Source organism: Corapipo altera, unplaced genomic scaffold, assembly GCF_003945725.1.
Source record: "Corapipo altera isolate COAL_440 unplaced genomic scaffold, ASM394572v1 44, whole genome shotgun sequence".
NCBI classification, from domain to species: domain Eukaryota; kingdom Metazoa; phylum Chordata; class Aves; order Passeriformes; family Pipridae; genus Corapipo; species Corapipo altera.
This window is the reverse complement of record NW_020884880.1, coordinates 20,182,733-20,201,356: the sequence shown is the minus strand read 5'-3', so window position 1 is coordinate 20,201,356 and position 18,624 is coordinate 20,182,733. Positions and strand designations below refer to the sequence as shown.

Sequence of the window (18,624 nt, the reverse complement as noted above, 5' to 3'; positions counted from 1 at the left end):
GGACTTGTGACCCCACAGGGGACTTGTGACCCCACAGGGGACTTGTGTTGGAGTAGTCTGTTTCTGAAGGACCGCACCCTGTGGAAGGGACCCATGGAGGAGTAGTTTGTGAAGAACTGCAGCCCGTGGGTAGGACTCACATTGGAGAAGTTTGTGGATGACTGTGCCCCGTGGGAGGGACCCCATGCTGGAGCAGGGGAAGAGTCTTGAGTCGTTGCTCCCCTGAAGAGGAAGAAGCAACTGAGGCAAGGTGTGAAATACTGACTGCAACCCATTCCCTGTCCACCTGCACCACTGTGGGCAAGGTGTAGGAGGTAGTAAAATTAAGCCTAGGAAGAAAGGGTGAGGAGGATGGATGATGTTTTTATGATTTGGTTTTATGTTCTCATTACCCTAGTTTGATTTGATTGGTAATAAACTAATTTCCTCAAGTTGAGTCTGTGTTGGCCGTGAGGTAATGGGCGAGTGATCTCTCCCTTAACTTGACCCATGAGCCTTCCATTATATGCTCTCTCCCCTGTCCAGCTGAGGAGGGGAGTGATAGAGCAGCTTTGGTGGACGCCTACCACCCAGCCAAGGTCAGCCCACCACAACAGCATGTTAATATGTAAGTCTTTGTATAAAATAGTTTAATAAGTACAACTTACTGGACAAACTACATTTGAGAGTCAGATCACTGCTAATGAGGGATGGGGTGCAGTAAGCTTGTGTGCTTTTCTATCAAGTGCTTGCTACAGCTGGTAGTAAGTGCAGTTAAATATGTGTGTGTACCTGATGGGAGAAGAGAGGACAAGTGAAGCTCGCAAGTTAGTGCAGTTTTGTCAGTTCTGATACAGTAACAAGCCCTGCAAGAAGCTAACAGCTAATTATATGTTACTACTTTGGGTATTCTTACTGTATCTGCTTTACAAAAAGAATTCTAACTTTGGTATTGAAACTGCACAAAATCTTATGGGGCCAATTTCTCACATCACTGTAATGTGCGAAAGCTCCCTGACCTTACAGAGTTATATTTAATCTTACACCCACGGAAAACCTGTTTGCAAGCTCTTGAGTTACTCAAATGCAAGTGTAAATGATGCTTGCAAACCTATATAATTACTGAAGGGAATCTGAAAATCAAAATGAAACCTTTGACTTTAATGTGCACTAGTAGAGCCAATGATAATTAGAGGACTCTACAGAAAATATGACAATCCTTGCCTAGTCTGAAAATGCTAATTCTGTTTAATATTGCTTCTAACTTATTCCATCTTCCTCTTGATGCAGAAATGTTTCGTACAGTGGTTTGTTGGGGCTTTTTTTTTTTTACAATCTTTTGCAATTTTTTGAGTGTGGAAGGACTTAAAGAATATTTTCCTTGGAATATTATAAAATAATGTATTTTTATGTTGATGTTTTAAGTTCCTAAGATTCATCCTCTTGCTTCTGACTGTAATCCCTTTTGTAATACATAAAAACTTTTTCATGCCTTAATGAAGATTCTTAGAATACTTTTGTGTAATTATATGAGGAATTGTCTTATGAGTCCTGTACAAGTCCTCAGTGTGTCACTGTCAGGATATACAGGGTGTCTGCTTACTACTACAATGGAGAAAAGTCTGAGCTATGCAATGACTTCTTTACCTTGGTCTTTGCTGTTAACAGCAGCCCTCAGGAATCCCAGACCTCTAAGATAAGAGGGAAAGTCTAGAGGAGATCTGACCTTTGGTGGAAGAGGAACAAAGGAGGCAGCACTTAAGCTGTGCATACATAACTTCAGGACGCTTGATGGGATGCACCTATGAGCATGGAGGGAGTTAACCAGTGTCATTGCAAACTAACCATGTATTGTCTGTAAAGGGTTATGGAGTTTGGGAGAGGTTCATGAAGGCTAGAGGAAAGTGAATGTCACTCCTATCTTCAAGAAGGACAAGAAGGAACATCTGTGGATGCTCTGGTAACATCTGGGCAGCTGCAGGTTTGTCAGCCTTTCCTCAGTCTCTGGGAAGGTGGAGGAGCAACTACCTTGGAAAGCATTTCCAAACACATGAAGGACAAGAAAGCAATCAGGAGTAGTCAAGGATTTACAAGGGAAGTCATGCTTAACCAACATGATAGCCCTCTACAATGAAGTGACTAGCTTGGTGCATGTGGGGAAAGTAGTGGATGTTGTTTGCTTTGACCTTGGGAAGGCTTTTAACCCTGTCTTCCCTAACATCGTAATAGAGAAACTTACAGGATATGGATTAGATTAGTGGGCAGTGAGATGGATTAAAAACTGTTCGAACGACCAGGCCCAGAGGGTTGTGATCAGTAGTATGAGGTCCAGTGGAGGCCAGTCACTAGTGGTGCACCCAAGGGGTCAACACTGGGGCTGGCTGTTCAATATCTTTATTAGTGACCTGGATGATGGGGCAGAGTGCACCCTTGGCAAGTTTGTAGGTGATAAAATACCTGTGAGGAGTGGCTGGTGAGCCAGAGGGTTGTGCTGTCGTGGAGAGGGACCTTGACAGTCTGGACAGATGGGAATCTCATCAAGTTCAACACACAGAAATGCCAAGTCCTGTATCTGGGGATATCTGAGGGTAAGCCCCTCTGCACCACTACAGAGTGGGGGCTGTCTGGCTGGAAAGCAGTTCTGCAGGGAAGAAGCTGACCATGAGCCAACAATGTGCTCCTGGGGCGAAGGTGGGCCAACAGCATCCTGAGCTGCTTTAGGAAGAGTATTGCCAGTGGCTTGTGATCCTTCCCTTCTACTTGGCAGAAGTGAGGCCACATCTGGTATGTGCAGTTCTGGGCTCCCCAGTGCAAGAGAGGCATGGACTTACTGGAGTGAGTCCAGTGCTGGCCCACAAAGATGATGAAGGTTCTGGAGCATGCATCATATGAGGAGAGTCTGTGAGAGCTGGGACTGTTCAGCCTGGAGAAGAGAAGGCTTGGGGGGATCTTATCTATGTATATAAATACCTCATGGGAATGAAGAACAGGAAGACAGATTTTTCTCAGTAGTGCCCTGTGACAGGACAGGAGGCAGGGGGCACATGAAAGTCAGTCTGAACATCAGAAAATGTGCATTTGCTGTGAAGATAGTTGAACACTGGCATGGGTTGCCCAGATAAGTTGTGGAGTCTCCATCCTCAGAGATAATCAAAACATCCTGCTTGAGCAGGATGCAGGACAAGATGATCACGAGAGTTCTGTTCCAACCTAAATGAGACTGTGATTCTGTGTATTCCTTTCTCTCCCTCCAGCAAATAAGTGATGAGATCCAGTCATTCTTTACAGTATTGTTGTGTGATATGGTTTGTGAAGTATGTTGGAAAACCAAGCACTGACCCATATATCTGTATTAATTACCTGAAAGTTAATATCTACTATGGCAATTAATTTGAAAATTAACTTATGGAAGAGGCTTTGGAAGAGCAGAGGCATGTTTGCCCTTTTGCAGGAGCATAGCTTTTAACTCTGTGATTCTATCCCAGGCTTGTCCAAGTGTCATCTTCCTGAAGACATTTTTTTAAAATGCAGAATGTTTCCTTCAGAAACAATTTCTTTCCCTTACAGGTTTCATCTGTTAAAAAAGAATCAGCATGTTTTCTGATGAAGACTGCTGACTAGAACATCCGTTTTGTATCCCAGCAGATGACCTCTCTAAATTAATCGATCCTGGTTCTAATGAGGTGACCTGTTTAAAATAACTCTCTGCCAGTGTCTTTGGCATTTAAACTTTGAAGTACATCCCTTCATGGGATTTCTAGAAATTATCTTTTGTTTTTTATTCAGATCTTTCTGAAAAAGCCTGGTGCTCCAGCCCAGTATTGCAAACTGATTTTGATTAAAATGATTTTAAATATAAGCCCCTTTGTGGTGCTTGTTTGTAACTGATTCAGTATTGGATTTCTCAGGGTCAGCATCTAAGTGAGGCTGTGCTGTTCATTCCCAGGCTGGGCAGCTCAATGGCTGTTACACTATGCTCTGACCATGCAGGAATGGAGCAGATCGCTGCTTTCCTAGGTCAGTTTTGCAGTTATGTTCTACAGGAGGAGGAGAAACAAAAAGTATGTTTGTGTCTGATAATTCAGAAAAGCTGCCATTAAAGGATAATCACTCCACATAATCTTTTTGCATTCTGTTGAATGCTTACGCATTGGATACTACTGAACTCTGTGCTATTTTCATGGAAAGAAAAAGATTTAAAGGCTTTTATGACACTTTAAAGGTACACTAGCTTTGTATTTTGTGACTGTATGTCTGCTCACCCCATATATTGCTTACGTTTGGTCTTTTTTTTTAAGAAAATGTGTTAGTTAAAGAAATGTATTTTATGTGCTCCTAAAAAGCAATTCAGTAGTCACTTAGAAAAGGTAATGAGGACAGAGGGAAATGCAGAAACAATACTGCTTGGTGAAGATGGATGCTCTTCAGGTCCTGTGACATAATTTATAAACTGCTTCTTTAAATTCTTTTTCTTGTAAAGTGTTAAAATATGCAGACAACTGCTGTCATTCACTGAAGGTCACTAGTATGTTGATAACTGTAACAGTAGACTTGTGGGGTTTTTACTGCCCTTGCACATGTCCTTAAAATAGGGATAGTAAAGGTAATTAAAATTTTAGTCCTTATAGTTATGGTCATTATACACGATTGAGTCTAACGTTACACTGTATTTAATCCTCCCTGATGAGCAGAAAGTCGTTCATTTACAACAATGCAAATGCTCCTTTCCTGAGCACCTAAACTGTTTAAAGGATGCCCTGACCATGGACTTTTTGTAGGGTAGCAATGAGAGGCAGTTGCTGTTTTGTTAGTAACATTTAAAAGGCATGGAAAACCTAATACCTATTTTAGCAGGAAAGAAAGATTTTCTGTCCCTGGGTGAATATGCAGTCTTGAGGCAAAAAAAAAAATTCTCAGTATAGGATTTATTTTGCAGACTTGTGAATGGGGAATTTGTTTGTTTTCTGATGCTATTAACAACTAAAGCTTACACAGCCGTTATATGTTCACTTAAAAGTATGTTAGCTGCTAGCATGTTCTCTTTCATTCTCACACTTGTGCACACTCATGCACACTCCTGTGCCTTCCCCTCCCTCCCGCAGAACAGCTGACCAGGATATCCTCTGGGAACAGCAGCAGCATTTCCCAGTTGGAGCTGCGTGCAGTTAAGCTCACTGATCTCAATGCCATGTGACTGGAAATTCAAGGAGCAGATTGCTATCCGGTGCACACTCTCCAACCCGTTGGATAGCAAAAAAAGAAAAAAAAAAAAAAGGAAAAAAAAGAGGGGGTGGGAGTGAGGAGGGGAGGTTCCCTTGCCTTTTTTTTTTTTCTGGCGCTGTTAATTCCTGCTGGAGCTTGTTTGCCGCAAGCTCGGTTCATGGCAGTAGCAGAAGCAGCAGAGCTTATTCGGTAGCTCAGTGCTCTCAATGAGGTCAAGCTGGATCAAAGGGAAGCCTCCTGTGGAAGCATCTACTGTAAGTTCTGATACTGCTTTTTCCACGCTCCCTCCAAATGAATGTATGACTGAGCCAGGCTTCGGTGCCTTATGCCTCCCTGACTGATAATTTTGTATGAGGTTGTCAGGTTTTATGCTAATTGAACTTGTCAGTAAGGCGTCAGTTGGATAATAGTGCTGTGCATTTTGGGAGAAAAGGGCTTATCGTTCTCTCCTTTTATTTTCTGAGGGAGTGGGAAGAAGAAAGTGGGGTTTTGTCCTTTTGAAAAGCTCCAAGCTGTTGAGGTTACAGCTCACCAGATTCTGTTTTATGTAATCTACATATTCTACTTTCTAAATAAAGCAACTGTAAAGTGTCTTGCAGATGTCCTTGGGTTTCACCAAATAGCTATTCTTTTGGGAATAGCTACCTAAACATTTATGTAATTAAAAAAAAAAAGAGAGAAAATACTTTATTCAAATCTTGGAAACATCCGTAGTAACTAAATTTAAGAGAAGCTCTCCTTACAAAAGCTACTGTTCACTTGAGGGGTCTTTAATGTAATCATTAAGAAATATTTCTTTGAAACCTAATTCTGGGTATCAGCTGGTTTTAGTGAAACTTTTCAGTAGCGTGGACTTCCTCAGCGAGATGCAAAATTTGTCATTTTATGTAATGAACTAGCTGTTTCTGCAGAAATGTTATTCAGCATGACAGAATGCTAACTTTTGCAGGGAGTGTTGTCTCATTTGCAGCATGGAATCCATGGGCGATAATGAAATGCTGGGCTGTAATTTTTCAGCTACATAACCCAACTTTTTTTTTACCCTTGAAGTACAAAAAGCTTACTTGAATACATATCTGGAAGGCTTGCAGAGTGGTTTCAATGGATTGAACAAAGTAACTACCACCTGTTTGGATTATTGTTAGTAATACGCTGTAAAACCTGAGGAAAATTAAAATATCACAAGTTATTATCCTTTTCTGCTGTAAAACTCCTCTTGAAGGGGGTGACATAGTGTCTCTCTCTTGATCTTCATCTTGTATTTCTGGAAACTCAGTAGTATTGGTGTTGTGCTGTGAAGTGGCAAAGTGTTGCAAATGTCATAAAGACTGATGGCATTGCCCTACCCCCCAAAATCTAATGTCTTTGGGTTTTTTGCAAAGGCATGTTCTTTGATTATAGTTGTCCTTTTGTTTCAGTTAATAGTCTTGACTTTCTTAGATACCTAAGTTGGATAGAGAAAGTTAAAAAAAAACACCTGTGAAATCAGGTCATGCAACATCTACGTATGACATACAAATATTTGCTGGAGAGCTTTATGAAACAAACTTGAAAACTCATTTTCAGCTGTGTACTTCTGTTTAATAAAAAGACTCGTTACTTTTGTATGCTATGCTTTTTATCTGGCATCACTGCAATATAAATATGAGAAGATAATGTGTAAATTAGCATCTGATACTACTCTCATTCTGAAGAAAGGGTCAAAATGCTTTATGAAGCTATCACTGGATTTTTTTATTTATTTTGAATATGTATGTTTTCTTGGTTTTAACAGAGGCTGTCTTCAGTTCCATTGAGACAGCTCAATTTTTAAACATATATAGTGGGGAAAAAACCGTCATCTGTATCATTTTGTGCAGATTGTGACGTTTCTTTTCATTTCAGCATTCAGCTTCTGAGTTGATCCTAGTTGAAGATGAAATGACAGATACTGAAGATAATGAAGAAGAGGATTTAGGAGTCATGGATGATCAACGTAGTGTAATTCTCCATCTCATCTCTCAGCTAAAACTTGGCATGGACCTTACCAGGGTACGAACACTGTATCTCTTACATTTGTTTATTATTATTTTTAATTCTCATCCTTCTGTGTGTGTGTGTGCATGTCCAGTTCCTGTGAGAGTGTTTTGCCCCTATGGATGAGGAATTTCACCTCTATTAGAGTGTGGTTCCAGAGAGCTATGGAGTGCTGTCTCTTCCTAGGCAGGCTTTCAAATGAAGTGACCACATCAGATGTTTAGAGGTGGAGGGGGAGGGAAAGAAAAAGGAAATTAAAAAACCTCAGAAAACTTCTGCTTATTATTTTGCAAGTCTTTCAGAGCAACTGTATGTCATGTATGTATCCCATGTGTATGTTAAGTCAGGGTGTGCTGAGGGTTTGCGGAACAATAATGGCAGTTGTATGGATGAAGGAGATTCATGCTACTGCTTCGTGGATTGGATTCCATTTAATTACATGTCAGCTTCAAAAAAAACCCAAACATGATGGTAAAAGAAATTACAGTCTTCAGTCTATCACTGATTTTGTCTGTGCTAAGTAGCTCACTAGTTTAACCTTCTGTACATCCTTCTGGTCCTGGAACCAGTCTTATCATGAGCCTGTCCATACAGATATGACCAGAGAAGTTACAGTGTCTGAAAAATTTTCTCTGAAGTTGTTAGAGTTTTGGAAATGAGGTAAATGTTCTGAAAGCAGTTGATGCTTCTTTTTGAATAGTCCTGCATTCCAGTGAAATCTTCTTATGGGGCTTAATAAATAATCAAGTGGATTTTTGTACAGATATGGAATACCCTTTCCTTCCACAAGGGTTTTCTACTTAAAAGCCCCCAAATAAAACTCCTGTAACCCACTTCCCACAAATAAGAAGAGTTCATTCTGACACAAGTAATATAATATTTGGAATGACGAGAGAATTTCCCTTGCACATGAAGCAGCTTTGCAGGAAGCTGTTCTCTTGGGCATTTTGATATTCCAAAGAGTTCATCTGCTTTCCTTTTCATCTTCCATATTAATCAAAATCTATTTTTACTATAACCTTCTTACAAAATCAGGTTTTCTCAGTATAGTCTTCCTCTGGAACAATTGACGGTGTTTAAAAATACTTAAATTTTTAAGACTGAGCAATCCCTTGTTCTCCTGCTAAGTATAGGTGTTGAACAGCTGCACAGAAATTAATGTTTTGTCCTAAATAGAACATGAGTTTTGTAATTTCACTTTTGAATATACTTGTCACTTCTTAGTATGTCTGGGGTTATATTCAGTTCATTTTTGGTTTTGTTTTTCTTAGCTGTCCCTCTTTTCTTTGTTGGTTTGCTAAGGCTGTTTGAGTCCATAATGTTCAAACTAGACTAAGATTCCTTATCCATAGTTCTTGTGTCTTCAAAACATTTTGTCTTTGGTAATGAACACGCCTTTTCTTTCCTGATTTCCACTGTCATCTTTTTATCTTAGCAGAGGAGGTAAAACCCCAAAGGCACAGAATTAGTGTAAATAAGAGAAGTGTAGACACTTGTAAGACAAGTAGGAAGGTAAATATATATATGATAACCTATGTCTTATAGAGTGTTCTTAGAGCACAGTTTTTAAGGATAGCGGTAAATGTTATTAGATGTGTAGTGTGGCAGAATATTAGCATGCATAAATGTCTCTGTATAATACCCACACTCTGAAAAGAGAAACAGGCATATGGCAGAATTAGATCTATCTGTGGTCTGTGTGATGCACGAATACACATATGATAAGTATTAATGAGACGTGCCACATGTGCACATCACTTTTCTGCCCATTTTGAGGATTAAAAAAAAAATACAGGACAGCTGGCTGCCTTTTTTTTATCAACTTTGCTTACTGGCATGAGGCCCTTAGGGCCAGACATGTGATGATAAAGCTGGGTTTGTTGGCTGCACCTCTCCTCATTTTTTTATTATTCCTCTGAAAGTCAGATTTCAGATCACCTTGATGCTCATCAGCTTCTGCTGGAAGTGGTTGTAGCACAGTACTTGCTAGTATCTTTACATGTTTCCATTTTCCTTTGCCTTCTTCCTTAGGGTTCTTTCTTTGGTTCATTTTGTGAGCTGTGGATTGCTATGTGATGCACAAATGGACAGCTTTTCTGAGCCCTTGGTAGCTTTGAGTTCTGGATGCATGATCATTACCTTCATGTTCCATATCAGAGGAAACTGCATCTTTTCCTTTTCCTACGGGGAGATGGCTTATGTTAGCCTTGGTCCTGCCTCTGCTGACAGCAGTTTCCCAGTGATGAGCACCACATTTAATGTTGTGGAGGTGCTTCACTTCTGGAATGTGTCATGCTGGTGTGCCTTTTAATGAGGAGTTAAACAGTGAAAACTACTGTGAAGGAAAACACCTGCATTGAAGTACCAAATCTGTGTGGCCAAATAGACTTTAACAGCTGCTAGAGAGAGTTGGATGGGGGAACAGTTCACAGCAGCAGAATGTAGTAAAAAACGGATGCCTCGGACTGGGCTAGGACTTTAAACTTCATGTAAAATTGGAATTGCTGGGGAAAAAACCAAGTTTTTAAGTGGTTTGTTCTTTAGACTTTTAAAAAATGAAAAGTAGTGCCAAAACCCACTAACAGCCTGATAGATTTGTTGGCAAATGGCATCTAATGGATTGCAGTTAATGCTAACATTTGTACAGATGGACGATCACTTCCCTGTGTTCTCTCACCTTCCCTGTTCAGTTAATATGTGCTAAAAATAAAGGATTGCCATTCTGTGTAAAAGGGCTGCCAGTAATTCTGCAGAATATCAGCTACTGTTAACATTGTAGTATGTTCATGATGTCATAAGTTTTTACTTTGCTTGCTAATATACTTTCACCTTGTAATTTTCAAATATGAGTGGCATGAAAATAGCTTATTTTATTTGCACAGTGACACAGATGACAGTTGAAAGCTTTTATACTTCCAAGAGAATATCTCAGCATGAGGTACCTTGGTCAGATTTCTGAAAAGGCTAGGGAGCGGTGCTGACACCCATGTTTTGCCTCACAGTTAAATGCTGGTGGGGATAAATATCTCTGTTTTAAGAAGTCATGTTCTTTTTCTCTGTTGCATTCAGACCTAATTAACTATAGGTGAATTCAAACCTAGGAGGTTATAGTCAAGTTTTAACCTCAGTGAAAACAGAGGAATGCCTCTTAAACTGCTTCCTTTTCACCTGAAGACAGAAATAAGAAGAACAGAGATTATTCTAATATTTTAAAATGCATGCAGGAGATTTTTTGCTTCAGACCTCAGCAACTTGAAATTCATTGTGGAGAATTTCTTTTGCGCCATTGGTTGTCATGCCGGCTTTTTCTTAGAGGAAAATATTAGGCACTTCTGACTTTTTATGCAATTACAAATAAAACCCCAACTTCTAGTCCAGTCCAAAGCCTGTATAAAGAATATAGGTCCTAAGTGTATTTTTCTGGACAGTGAATTCTGTCTGGCTGCAGAAGAGTTGAAAACCTCATTCCTTTGGAAGCTGGAGTGCTAGCACAAGTGCATGGGAGTCCAGTGCTGGCATGAATAATGCTGTATACTTCCAAATTTGTTTATTTCTATTTTTCTTGTTTCTGCAGAGATCAAGATAGGGCCAATCAAAAAAAAAAAAGACTGGTGTGATTTTTTTTTTTGTTGTTTTTTACTATGTTAGTGAGTGATGGTGTTACACGTTGAAACTTTGAGGCTATGAGTTATTTAATAAAAGGCAGTGTTTTGTAGGCGTATTTTGTAATACTGGAGTTGTGTAAGCTTTAAAACTCAAGTATTTTGAATGTGTAGTTCTACCTCTGTGTGTGGAAACAATTCAGTCCTTTCCTGCTACAATTAAGGACGTAGTTTCCAACTTTGTTGGGCTTTTAAGACAAGATCATTTGAGCTGGAGTTCAAGCTTTGTTCAGATTTTAAATAGATTTTTGAAACTCAATAATAAGAGTCCAGTGAAAGATGTCTCGTTTAGTGACTGTGTTGGTGTAGCTGTGTTAAGCATGTAGCTGTGAAGCACATGCTATGTGAAGCACATACATAGGTACTAAGACTCTGTGACCAAGTCAACAGGTTGAAACCACAGCAGTCTTAATGTTGTACCATAACATTTGCATAATCTTAAGTGTGGTCTGCAGTTTTCTTCTCTTTGTGCTAATAAAGGTCACTTTCTTTAGAGAGAGGCACTTGGACATAACGAGATGCAGAGTGCTGTTTATTCAAATGAGTTTGCCCTTTCAAGTCTCTGGAGTGAACTCATGATAGGCACTACTGGTATTTCTAGACAGAAGTGATGGGGTTTTTTTATATGTTTTGCTGTCACTTTCCCCTCTGATAACCTGATCTTTTAGTATACAATCTATATTAAAATGAGATGCTGAATTGAGGATCTCAATTGCTGAATTGCATTTTTTTAAAGATTATATTGGATATGAATATTTGGTCAGAATGAGAATGCTGCAAGTAAGATGGAATTGTTTAAAGAGCTAAAAATAAGAAAATCTACTGTCTTTCCACTTTGCCTTCCAGAGTTTTGGATTTCACTTCTAAAAACCAATCTCCTCGGCCCCTTGCTGTCACACCACCCTGAGGACTGTAGGCTGTCTTTGGCACTCAGTAATTTGCCACATGTAGTGTAAAATTAAGGTCCTCCATCTTTTGGGGCCTCATTAGGTTGGTGGCAGAAATGATGTAGAGTCCTCAAGGCTTACAGAGTAGAGTCAGAGGAATATTACAGATGGAAAATTGCTTGATTTATATCTAAACTTGTAAAAAATTATTAACCTATAAAAGACTGTCTGTGTGTAAATATAATGTACAGAAGGAGAGAGCGAATGAGTGGGTATGTTACCAAACAGCAGTTCTCTCTTTGCACTAGAGGTACAGTGACTTACTGTGTAGCTGTAAAGTCTGTGTTCAAGCTGTTGTGACTGGAATTCTTTTTCAATGTTTATGAGTTCTCTTTGAAAAGAAATGAATGATTAATAAAAGTTTGACAGCTTCTATTTCATGATCCATGGGATCCAAAAGGACTGATCTGTGCTTTGGTCCTGCTGAGAATAGCAAGCTGGGACAGCAAGGGGGGAAAGCAAATGTGTTTGTGATGAAGGGTGGCTCCCTGCCTGCTGTAAATAACCCTTGCTTTTGGGAAAAGGAAAAAGTAAATGCAATGAAGAATTAAAGAGGAAAGCAGAAGAATTGCTTTAATAGAGGACAGCTGTTGGTCTGCATCTTGCATCATTGAGCCACTTTGATTAAAGATAAATTTGTGTGTGTGGGAATAGATACAATTTTGGAAAAATTTGGAACAGAAAGTTAGAACTTGGTTTTCGCTAGGAAGGCTTTCTGCCTGAATGGTTACTCTTTCTCAAAGGCGCTTTCATTGCCTTACCCCCACCCCTGCATAGCAAGAGAAGTTCTCAGCTTTGCTCTGTGGTACGTGAGAAAAGAGATATAGCCCTGACAGACATACATCGAGGCCTTGGGAAGGTGGAGGAGAAACAGAGAGGATGAAAAGGGCCCTGAGGGAGTGGGAACTTTCCTTTTGTTCCCTGAGGCCCAATGTGCAAACTGCACTGTAGGTTTTTGTGTTCTGGTCTTCTAAATAAACTTTTTTTTGAATTCTCTCCACTGCCTTTCCATTTCTGGGGATACCTGTATATCTTACTATACAGTGTGCCAGAAGTTCCCTTCGGTCATGTGGGAGCAGCCACTCAGCCCCCCTGGGATAGTCCTGCATAAGGTGTAGAGCATGGGGGAGAAAAAAAGGGAGAGAAACTATGCCCTTGTTTGTCTTGCAGTGCCCTTCAGGATGTTTCACTGGAAACTTCTAACAAAGTGTTATTGTGAAGTGAATGACTTTGGCAACATCTGCATTGCCAGAGGAGGCACTCGTCTGCATCCAAATCACCTGGGGCTGGCTCCCTCCAGGGCAGGCTGCCTAGTGCTCAGTCCCTGATTTTTTTCTGGATCCTCTGGAGCCTCTCTAATCCCAGGGTCTGAATGTAATGCTTTGTGCAGGTTTTGTTTCAACTTGACTGAAATAAGAGGAAGCCATGCAGGGGCCCACCACAGTAGCATGATACCATCTCAGACTGAGTGGGCCTGGGGATGACAGAAGACCATAGGGATGACGGGATTTGACTTGGAGTTGTGAGGGGGCATGATAGTGTAGGGCAGAGGGAGTTGAACAGGCAACATTTTCTTACCTATTAATAGCCTCTTGGGAAGGTTCCTTGGAATGGTTTTATCCTTGGAAATAAAATTGAGATTTGGTTTTGGTTAGATCTTCTTGGCTTGGTTTGTTAGTTAGGCTGGAAAGGACATAATACATATGTAGTGGGTAGTCAGGGACCCAGGAGTGAAGTATGGAACCCAAATGTTTGACAGAATGTAGATGTACTCCTTACACTCTCCTCCATTTAGAGGTTGGTAGTGTGCATGTTTATGTAAAATACTCATCTTCTGTTAGTTTGGGAGGATGTGTCTGTCCCATTTCGGAGGGTTTGTTTGTTTTGTTGATGTTTGAAGTAGATTAGTCTATATCAAAGTATGTTTTTGTATTCTGTAAACAAGGAAAACAATGGCTGGTTTGTTAACAGAGAGGAGAGGAAAAGGCAGGTTTCCATGTGAGCGGAACAGCCCATCCCTGTTGTATGAGCTGCTCTTGAGAATCATAATGAAATAGGAAGCAGCCTGCATGGGTATCAAGGCCGCTGCTTTTTCCTTCGCACATTATTTACACTGCAAAAAAAATTAAATTGCTGTGGCATGGGAGGAAAATACAAAACTTGGCAGGGCCAGAATTTGCAGCTGTCCTAACTGTTCTCCCCCTTTCCCCCCTGGTAGTGTGATCATGGGGAAATCATATCTGCCTTTGTCTGCTTTGCATACAGGTAGTGCTTCCAACATTTATTTTGGAGAAAAGATCCCTGCTGGAGATGTATGCAAATTTCATGGCCCATCCAGACCTGTTTTTGTCAATTGCAGCTGGAGCCACTCCCGAGGAAAGAATTATCTGCTTTGTGGAGTATTATCTAACAGCTTTTCACGAAGGCCGAAAGGGAGCAGTTGCCAAGAAGCCCTATAACCCTATAATTGGTGAAACCTTTCATTGCTCGTGGGATGTGCCTAAAGATAAAGTGAAAGCATTCAGAACTAATGGTGCCTCCACAGTTTCTAAGGACTCAACCAAGGAGTTTGGCCAGGACCAGTCCACGTGCTACAAGCTGAGGTTTGTAGCTGAACAAGTGTCCCATCATCCGCCGGTATCTTGCTTTTATTGTGAATGCAAAGAGAAGAAAATGTGTGTGAACGCTCACGTATGGACCAAAAGCAAGTTTATGGGCATGTCAATAGGTGTTTCTATGGTAGGTGAAGGTAAGAAATGTGCTTTTATTTTTATTTTTTTGAGCTAATATTATGGGTTTCAACACCACAGAAGTCCATATGTTTTCCTGCTTCCTCTCCCTCTGAGCTTTCATTTTAATCGTATGACTGTTTGCTTTTGTGAAGTTTGGAATTAAAACTGTAGGGTTCATATAACCTTATTCTATCCAGACAGAATGTGAACTGCACATTACGTGTATAAATGTGTGCTTATATTAATGAGAGTCCTTACTGACTGTTAATGCATCAGCATTTATTTGTTTCTAGGGAATTTAGTGTCTTTGGCCGTTTGAGGGTAAGATCCTATGTGTGGTTTTTGGTGTTTTGTCTTACCCAGTTTTTAGACTGTAGTCTCAGAAGGACAGCTTACAGTAAATGCTTCTTTTTGCCACCATTATGTTAAATACCATGATATTAAAGGTAGTAAAAAAAGTAGAGTGGGAAATGCAGTTGATTTGGTTTTGCTTATTCATAACAACGAAACAATTATGGTGAAAACATACAGGTATGTTTTGCTGTTTCTACCAGCTAGAACTAATGAACAAACTCAACCAGCAAAAAGAACTACAGTAGTTTCTATCCTGATAGCAATATACTCCATTTTTTGTAGGAGAGATATGAAACTTCCTTACTACTGGATTTCATATCATTGTGATAAAGTCTGTAATAGCATGGCTGTTTCCTTCTTCCTGTGACTTAGGTATTTTGCATTTAATACAGAGTTAAAGGGAGTGTCAGAAGGGAAATTGGTCTTTCTGTCAGTCTTCTATCTGTACTACTGACAGCCTGAGTCACTGGTTTAGCTTGCTCCATTTTTCTGGTACTTGTTCGTTTCTAGTACTCTTTTGCTCAGTGAAGGGAACTATTTAATGGAAATAAAATTAAACACAAAGTCACTTGTGATTATGTAGGAGTAGGGAAATTTCTTTTTCTTGCTGCTAGCACACACAGTTCCTTGGGATTGAGGGTGTCTTCTGTGGGGATTATTTAAGACTTCAAAGTCTTGGCGTGTCCCAGTTTTGAGAGAAAAAGGGTCTAAGAATTAACCACTTTGCTACACCAAGGATTATTTAATGTGTGCTTGTGAGAATAAGTTCTTCCCTGTTGCCCCTTTTTATTTTTTTTTCACGATCCTGGAGATATCCCAGGAGTGGAGGCAGGCTTTGGGGAACATCTGCAATGGTGGGCTCTTTTATTGCAAGGTTTGCTGCTGTCTTTATGATGGACATTCTGGGAGGAAGTTTGGGTTCACCAGTTTATAGTTATCATTCGTCTTTTTTGTTCATGTAAGCAGTGCAGAAGCATGCAGTTCCATAGTGACAGCATTTCTGGGAAGTGATGGAGAAACTCTCATGCAGTCCAAGCATTTTTGTTGAGGACTGGCAATGGGCAACAATGGACTACCAACAAATGGTACTACTGAAGCTCTTCTATCATCTGAAAACAGCCAGCATAAGCCTGACAGCCTCAGTTTAAAATGCTTGCTTTGCAGTGCAGTTTCTTCTCTTGAAACTGCGCTTTCTTTAATTTTTTGTTTGTTTATTTTAGTCCCACGGAAGTCTTCCTAATTAAGTTGGTGTGTAGATTTGTCAAGCTGTGCAAAAATTAGACTACTGCAGATGCTTCTTTTTCATGTACTGCTTTAGTATAAATTCTGGAGTAGACTGAGGTCAGCGTAAGTACCGGAGAATAGATTGCTGTACTCAAAAAAAGTAGCTGCTGGACTAAAAATTTGGAAAACCTCTGTCTGTATTTACATGTTGGGTAATGCACAGCCTACTAATTTTTTAATGTGAGACATAGTTTGGAGATTTTCCCTTGTATTTAGGGACACTTTAGGCTGGCAGCATTTCATGTAGGGTGAGTTAGTCTATCAATGTTAGTGATTTAGACTGTGGAAAGACACATTGTTAGTCAGAAGGTATATGAAGCTGGTTAAGGTAGGTAAAAACTAAAGTTATCCCTTAGGAGAAGCTTTCTCACACAAAGGTAGGCTGGTAAGCTTATAGAATCTTACTTTAAAATGTTAGAAGCAGATTGAGCTTTTTGGGAATGAAGTATGACTGATCCTGCTTTTGATAAGAGACAAAGTAACATCTCATGAATCATAGAAATCCCTGGGTTTTGTTTGTTTCTTTTTTGTTCCCCCTCCTAATGTGCATTGGATGGCCAAACTAGTCATATGCTATTATTGGGTAAATTCCTTCCAAACAGAGCTGCAACTAATGTTTTGGATAATTCAGTGTTAAAGAGTGACCATCTTGTTCTAGTCATATAGGTACCAGAACAGTTTTGTTTGACTAGGCTGCCCAAAGAGATTGTGGGTGCCTCATCCATGGAAGTGTTCAAGGCCAGGCTGGATGAAGCTCTGAGCAACCTGCTCTAGTGGTGTCCCTGCCTATGGCAGCAGGGTTGGAACTAGATGATCTTTAAGGTCCCTTCCAACCCAAACCATTCTATGATGATTCCGTGATGATGACCTGAAACTTCATGTTGAGTACAAGCCCTTAATGTTGAGTACAAGCAACTGTGGTGTGTTTTGAAACTTTCCTCCCTACTGAATAACACTCTGTGTGTGTGTGTGTGTCCTTCAAACGTTTAAATGAAGCTTTTTCTACTGCAGTTGACTATTTACAGAAATAAAGTAGTACTGAATTTTTGGACCTACGGTGTGTAAGGAATATGCTGGTAATGTTTCTGTGGTGGTTTTGAACCATATTTTTTTAGAATGTCCTTAGATGTATAGAGCATGTTGCTTTTTGTGCTTTGTTATTGGAGGCTGACATAGGGAGTCATGGCAGTACAAAGACTTCTAAAGGTATTTAAAGAATTTGGGGATTTAAGGACAGTATGGTCTTGTCATACAAAGGGTACAGCTCAGTATCTTATTCATATGATTTTTTTGTGTATATTGCACCTCAAAGTGACTAATATTTTTTTTCTTTCTGTGGTTTTTGTTGTTGATTCAAAATAAGTATCAGTTGCAGAGATGCAGAACGAGTAGGAGAGCACTGCTGGAAATCCATGTGAAAAGCTGTTTTATATGCTAGCCCTTTTTCATCTCTGGTTATGAGGGGTCTAAATCTGGCTTGCTAATGAAATGTCTGAACTTTTTCTTTGCTATATAACATAACTCCCATTCTTCAGAGTAGTCAGCACTGTTTCCTCATGAGAAAGCTACCCTGAATAGAAAAGGGGGTATTTTGCATAAAAGACTTCATGTTGCCTGCACAGTCCCTAATTTTGGTTAATGTTAATTATGTACTAATGAGAGTGCGAGGGGGGAGAAGAGGCTGTAACGAATAGGATCACATTAAGACTTAAATTAGCAAGGGATAGGACAGTCAATGTAAATATTTAATGTTTTTTTTATGTGTTCCATAGAATCTTCAAACAGATGCTTGTTGTAGGGCAAGGATGCTTTACTGGAAACAACCATGGTGAGCACGCCTCAGTGTGGGCTGTGCCTGTTCCTCTTCTGCTCTTGGGTTTTGTTCCAAAGCAGCAAAATCCAACAAAAAGTGTCATCTTTGATTCATGGGTTAATTTTGCAGAGAGCATAAAGTACATTTAAGTGGATTGCTCTGTATTATCAAGTGGCTAGTTATGTCTGGTGTTTTCACTCCTGCTATTTTAAATGTTTTAAAAACTAGTGAGGTATAGGCTTTCAAAAATTATTTTCTGAATTGAGATCAACCCTGAAAATATTTGATGGGTAGGGAAAAGGTTCAGTGCTCTTTACAGGGCAAAGCTAAAAGAAAGCAGTGTATGTTTTTTTTATCTCTTCTTTTTTTTCCCTTCTGTTCAAATATATGGATGTGTATGTATTCATAGATGTACAGGTCTATAATTTCTAGACCTGAGTGGCTTTTTAATTTACTAGCCCCAAAGATTGATTGCTCCATGCAACTAGAGCTATTTCCCTAAGTACTAACTTTTGAGTTAATATTTTTTAGGCCAGTGGTTTCAGAACAGTTTCCGTATAGCATGGCCCTCATTACTTAATTAGCAAATAGCCCCAGTCTTTGACAAATGAGCA

At 39.8% G+C, this 18,624-nt stretch overlaps 1 protein-coding gene across 1 annotated transcript in view; it reads left to right on the top strand.

Moving 5' to 3' along the window:
* The window catches only part of OSBPL10 (oxysterol binding protein like 10), a 115,936-nt gene that overhangs the window by 85,636 nt on the left and 11,676 nt on the right, over positions 1–18,624 (top strand). Inside the window, exons 7-8 of the mRNA XM_027639492.1 lie at positions 7,087–7,233; positions 14,093–14,576. Coding sequence (XP_027495293.1) covers positions 7,087–7,233; positions 14,093–14,576 — 631 coding nt within the window. The remainder of the gene's footprint in view (positions 1–7,086; positions 7,234–14,092; positions 14,577–18,624) is intronic.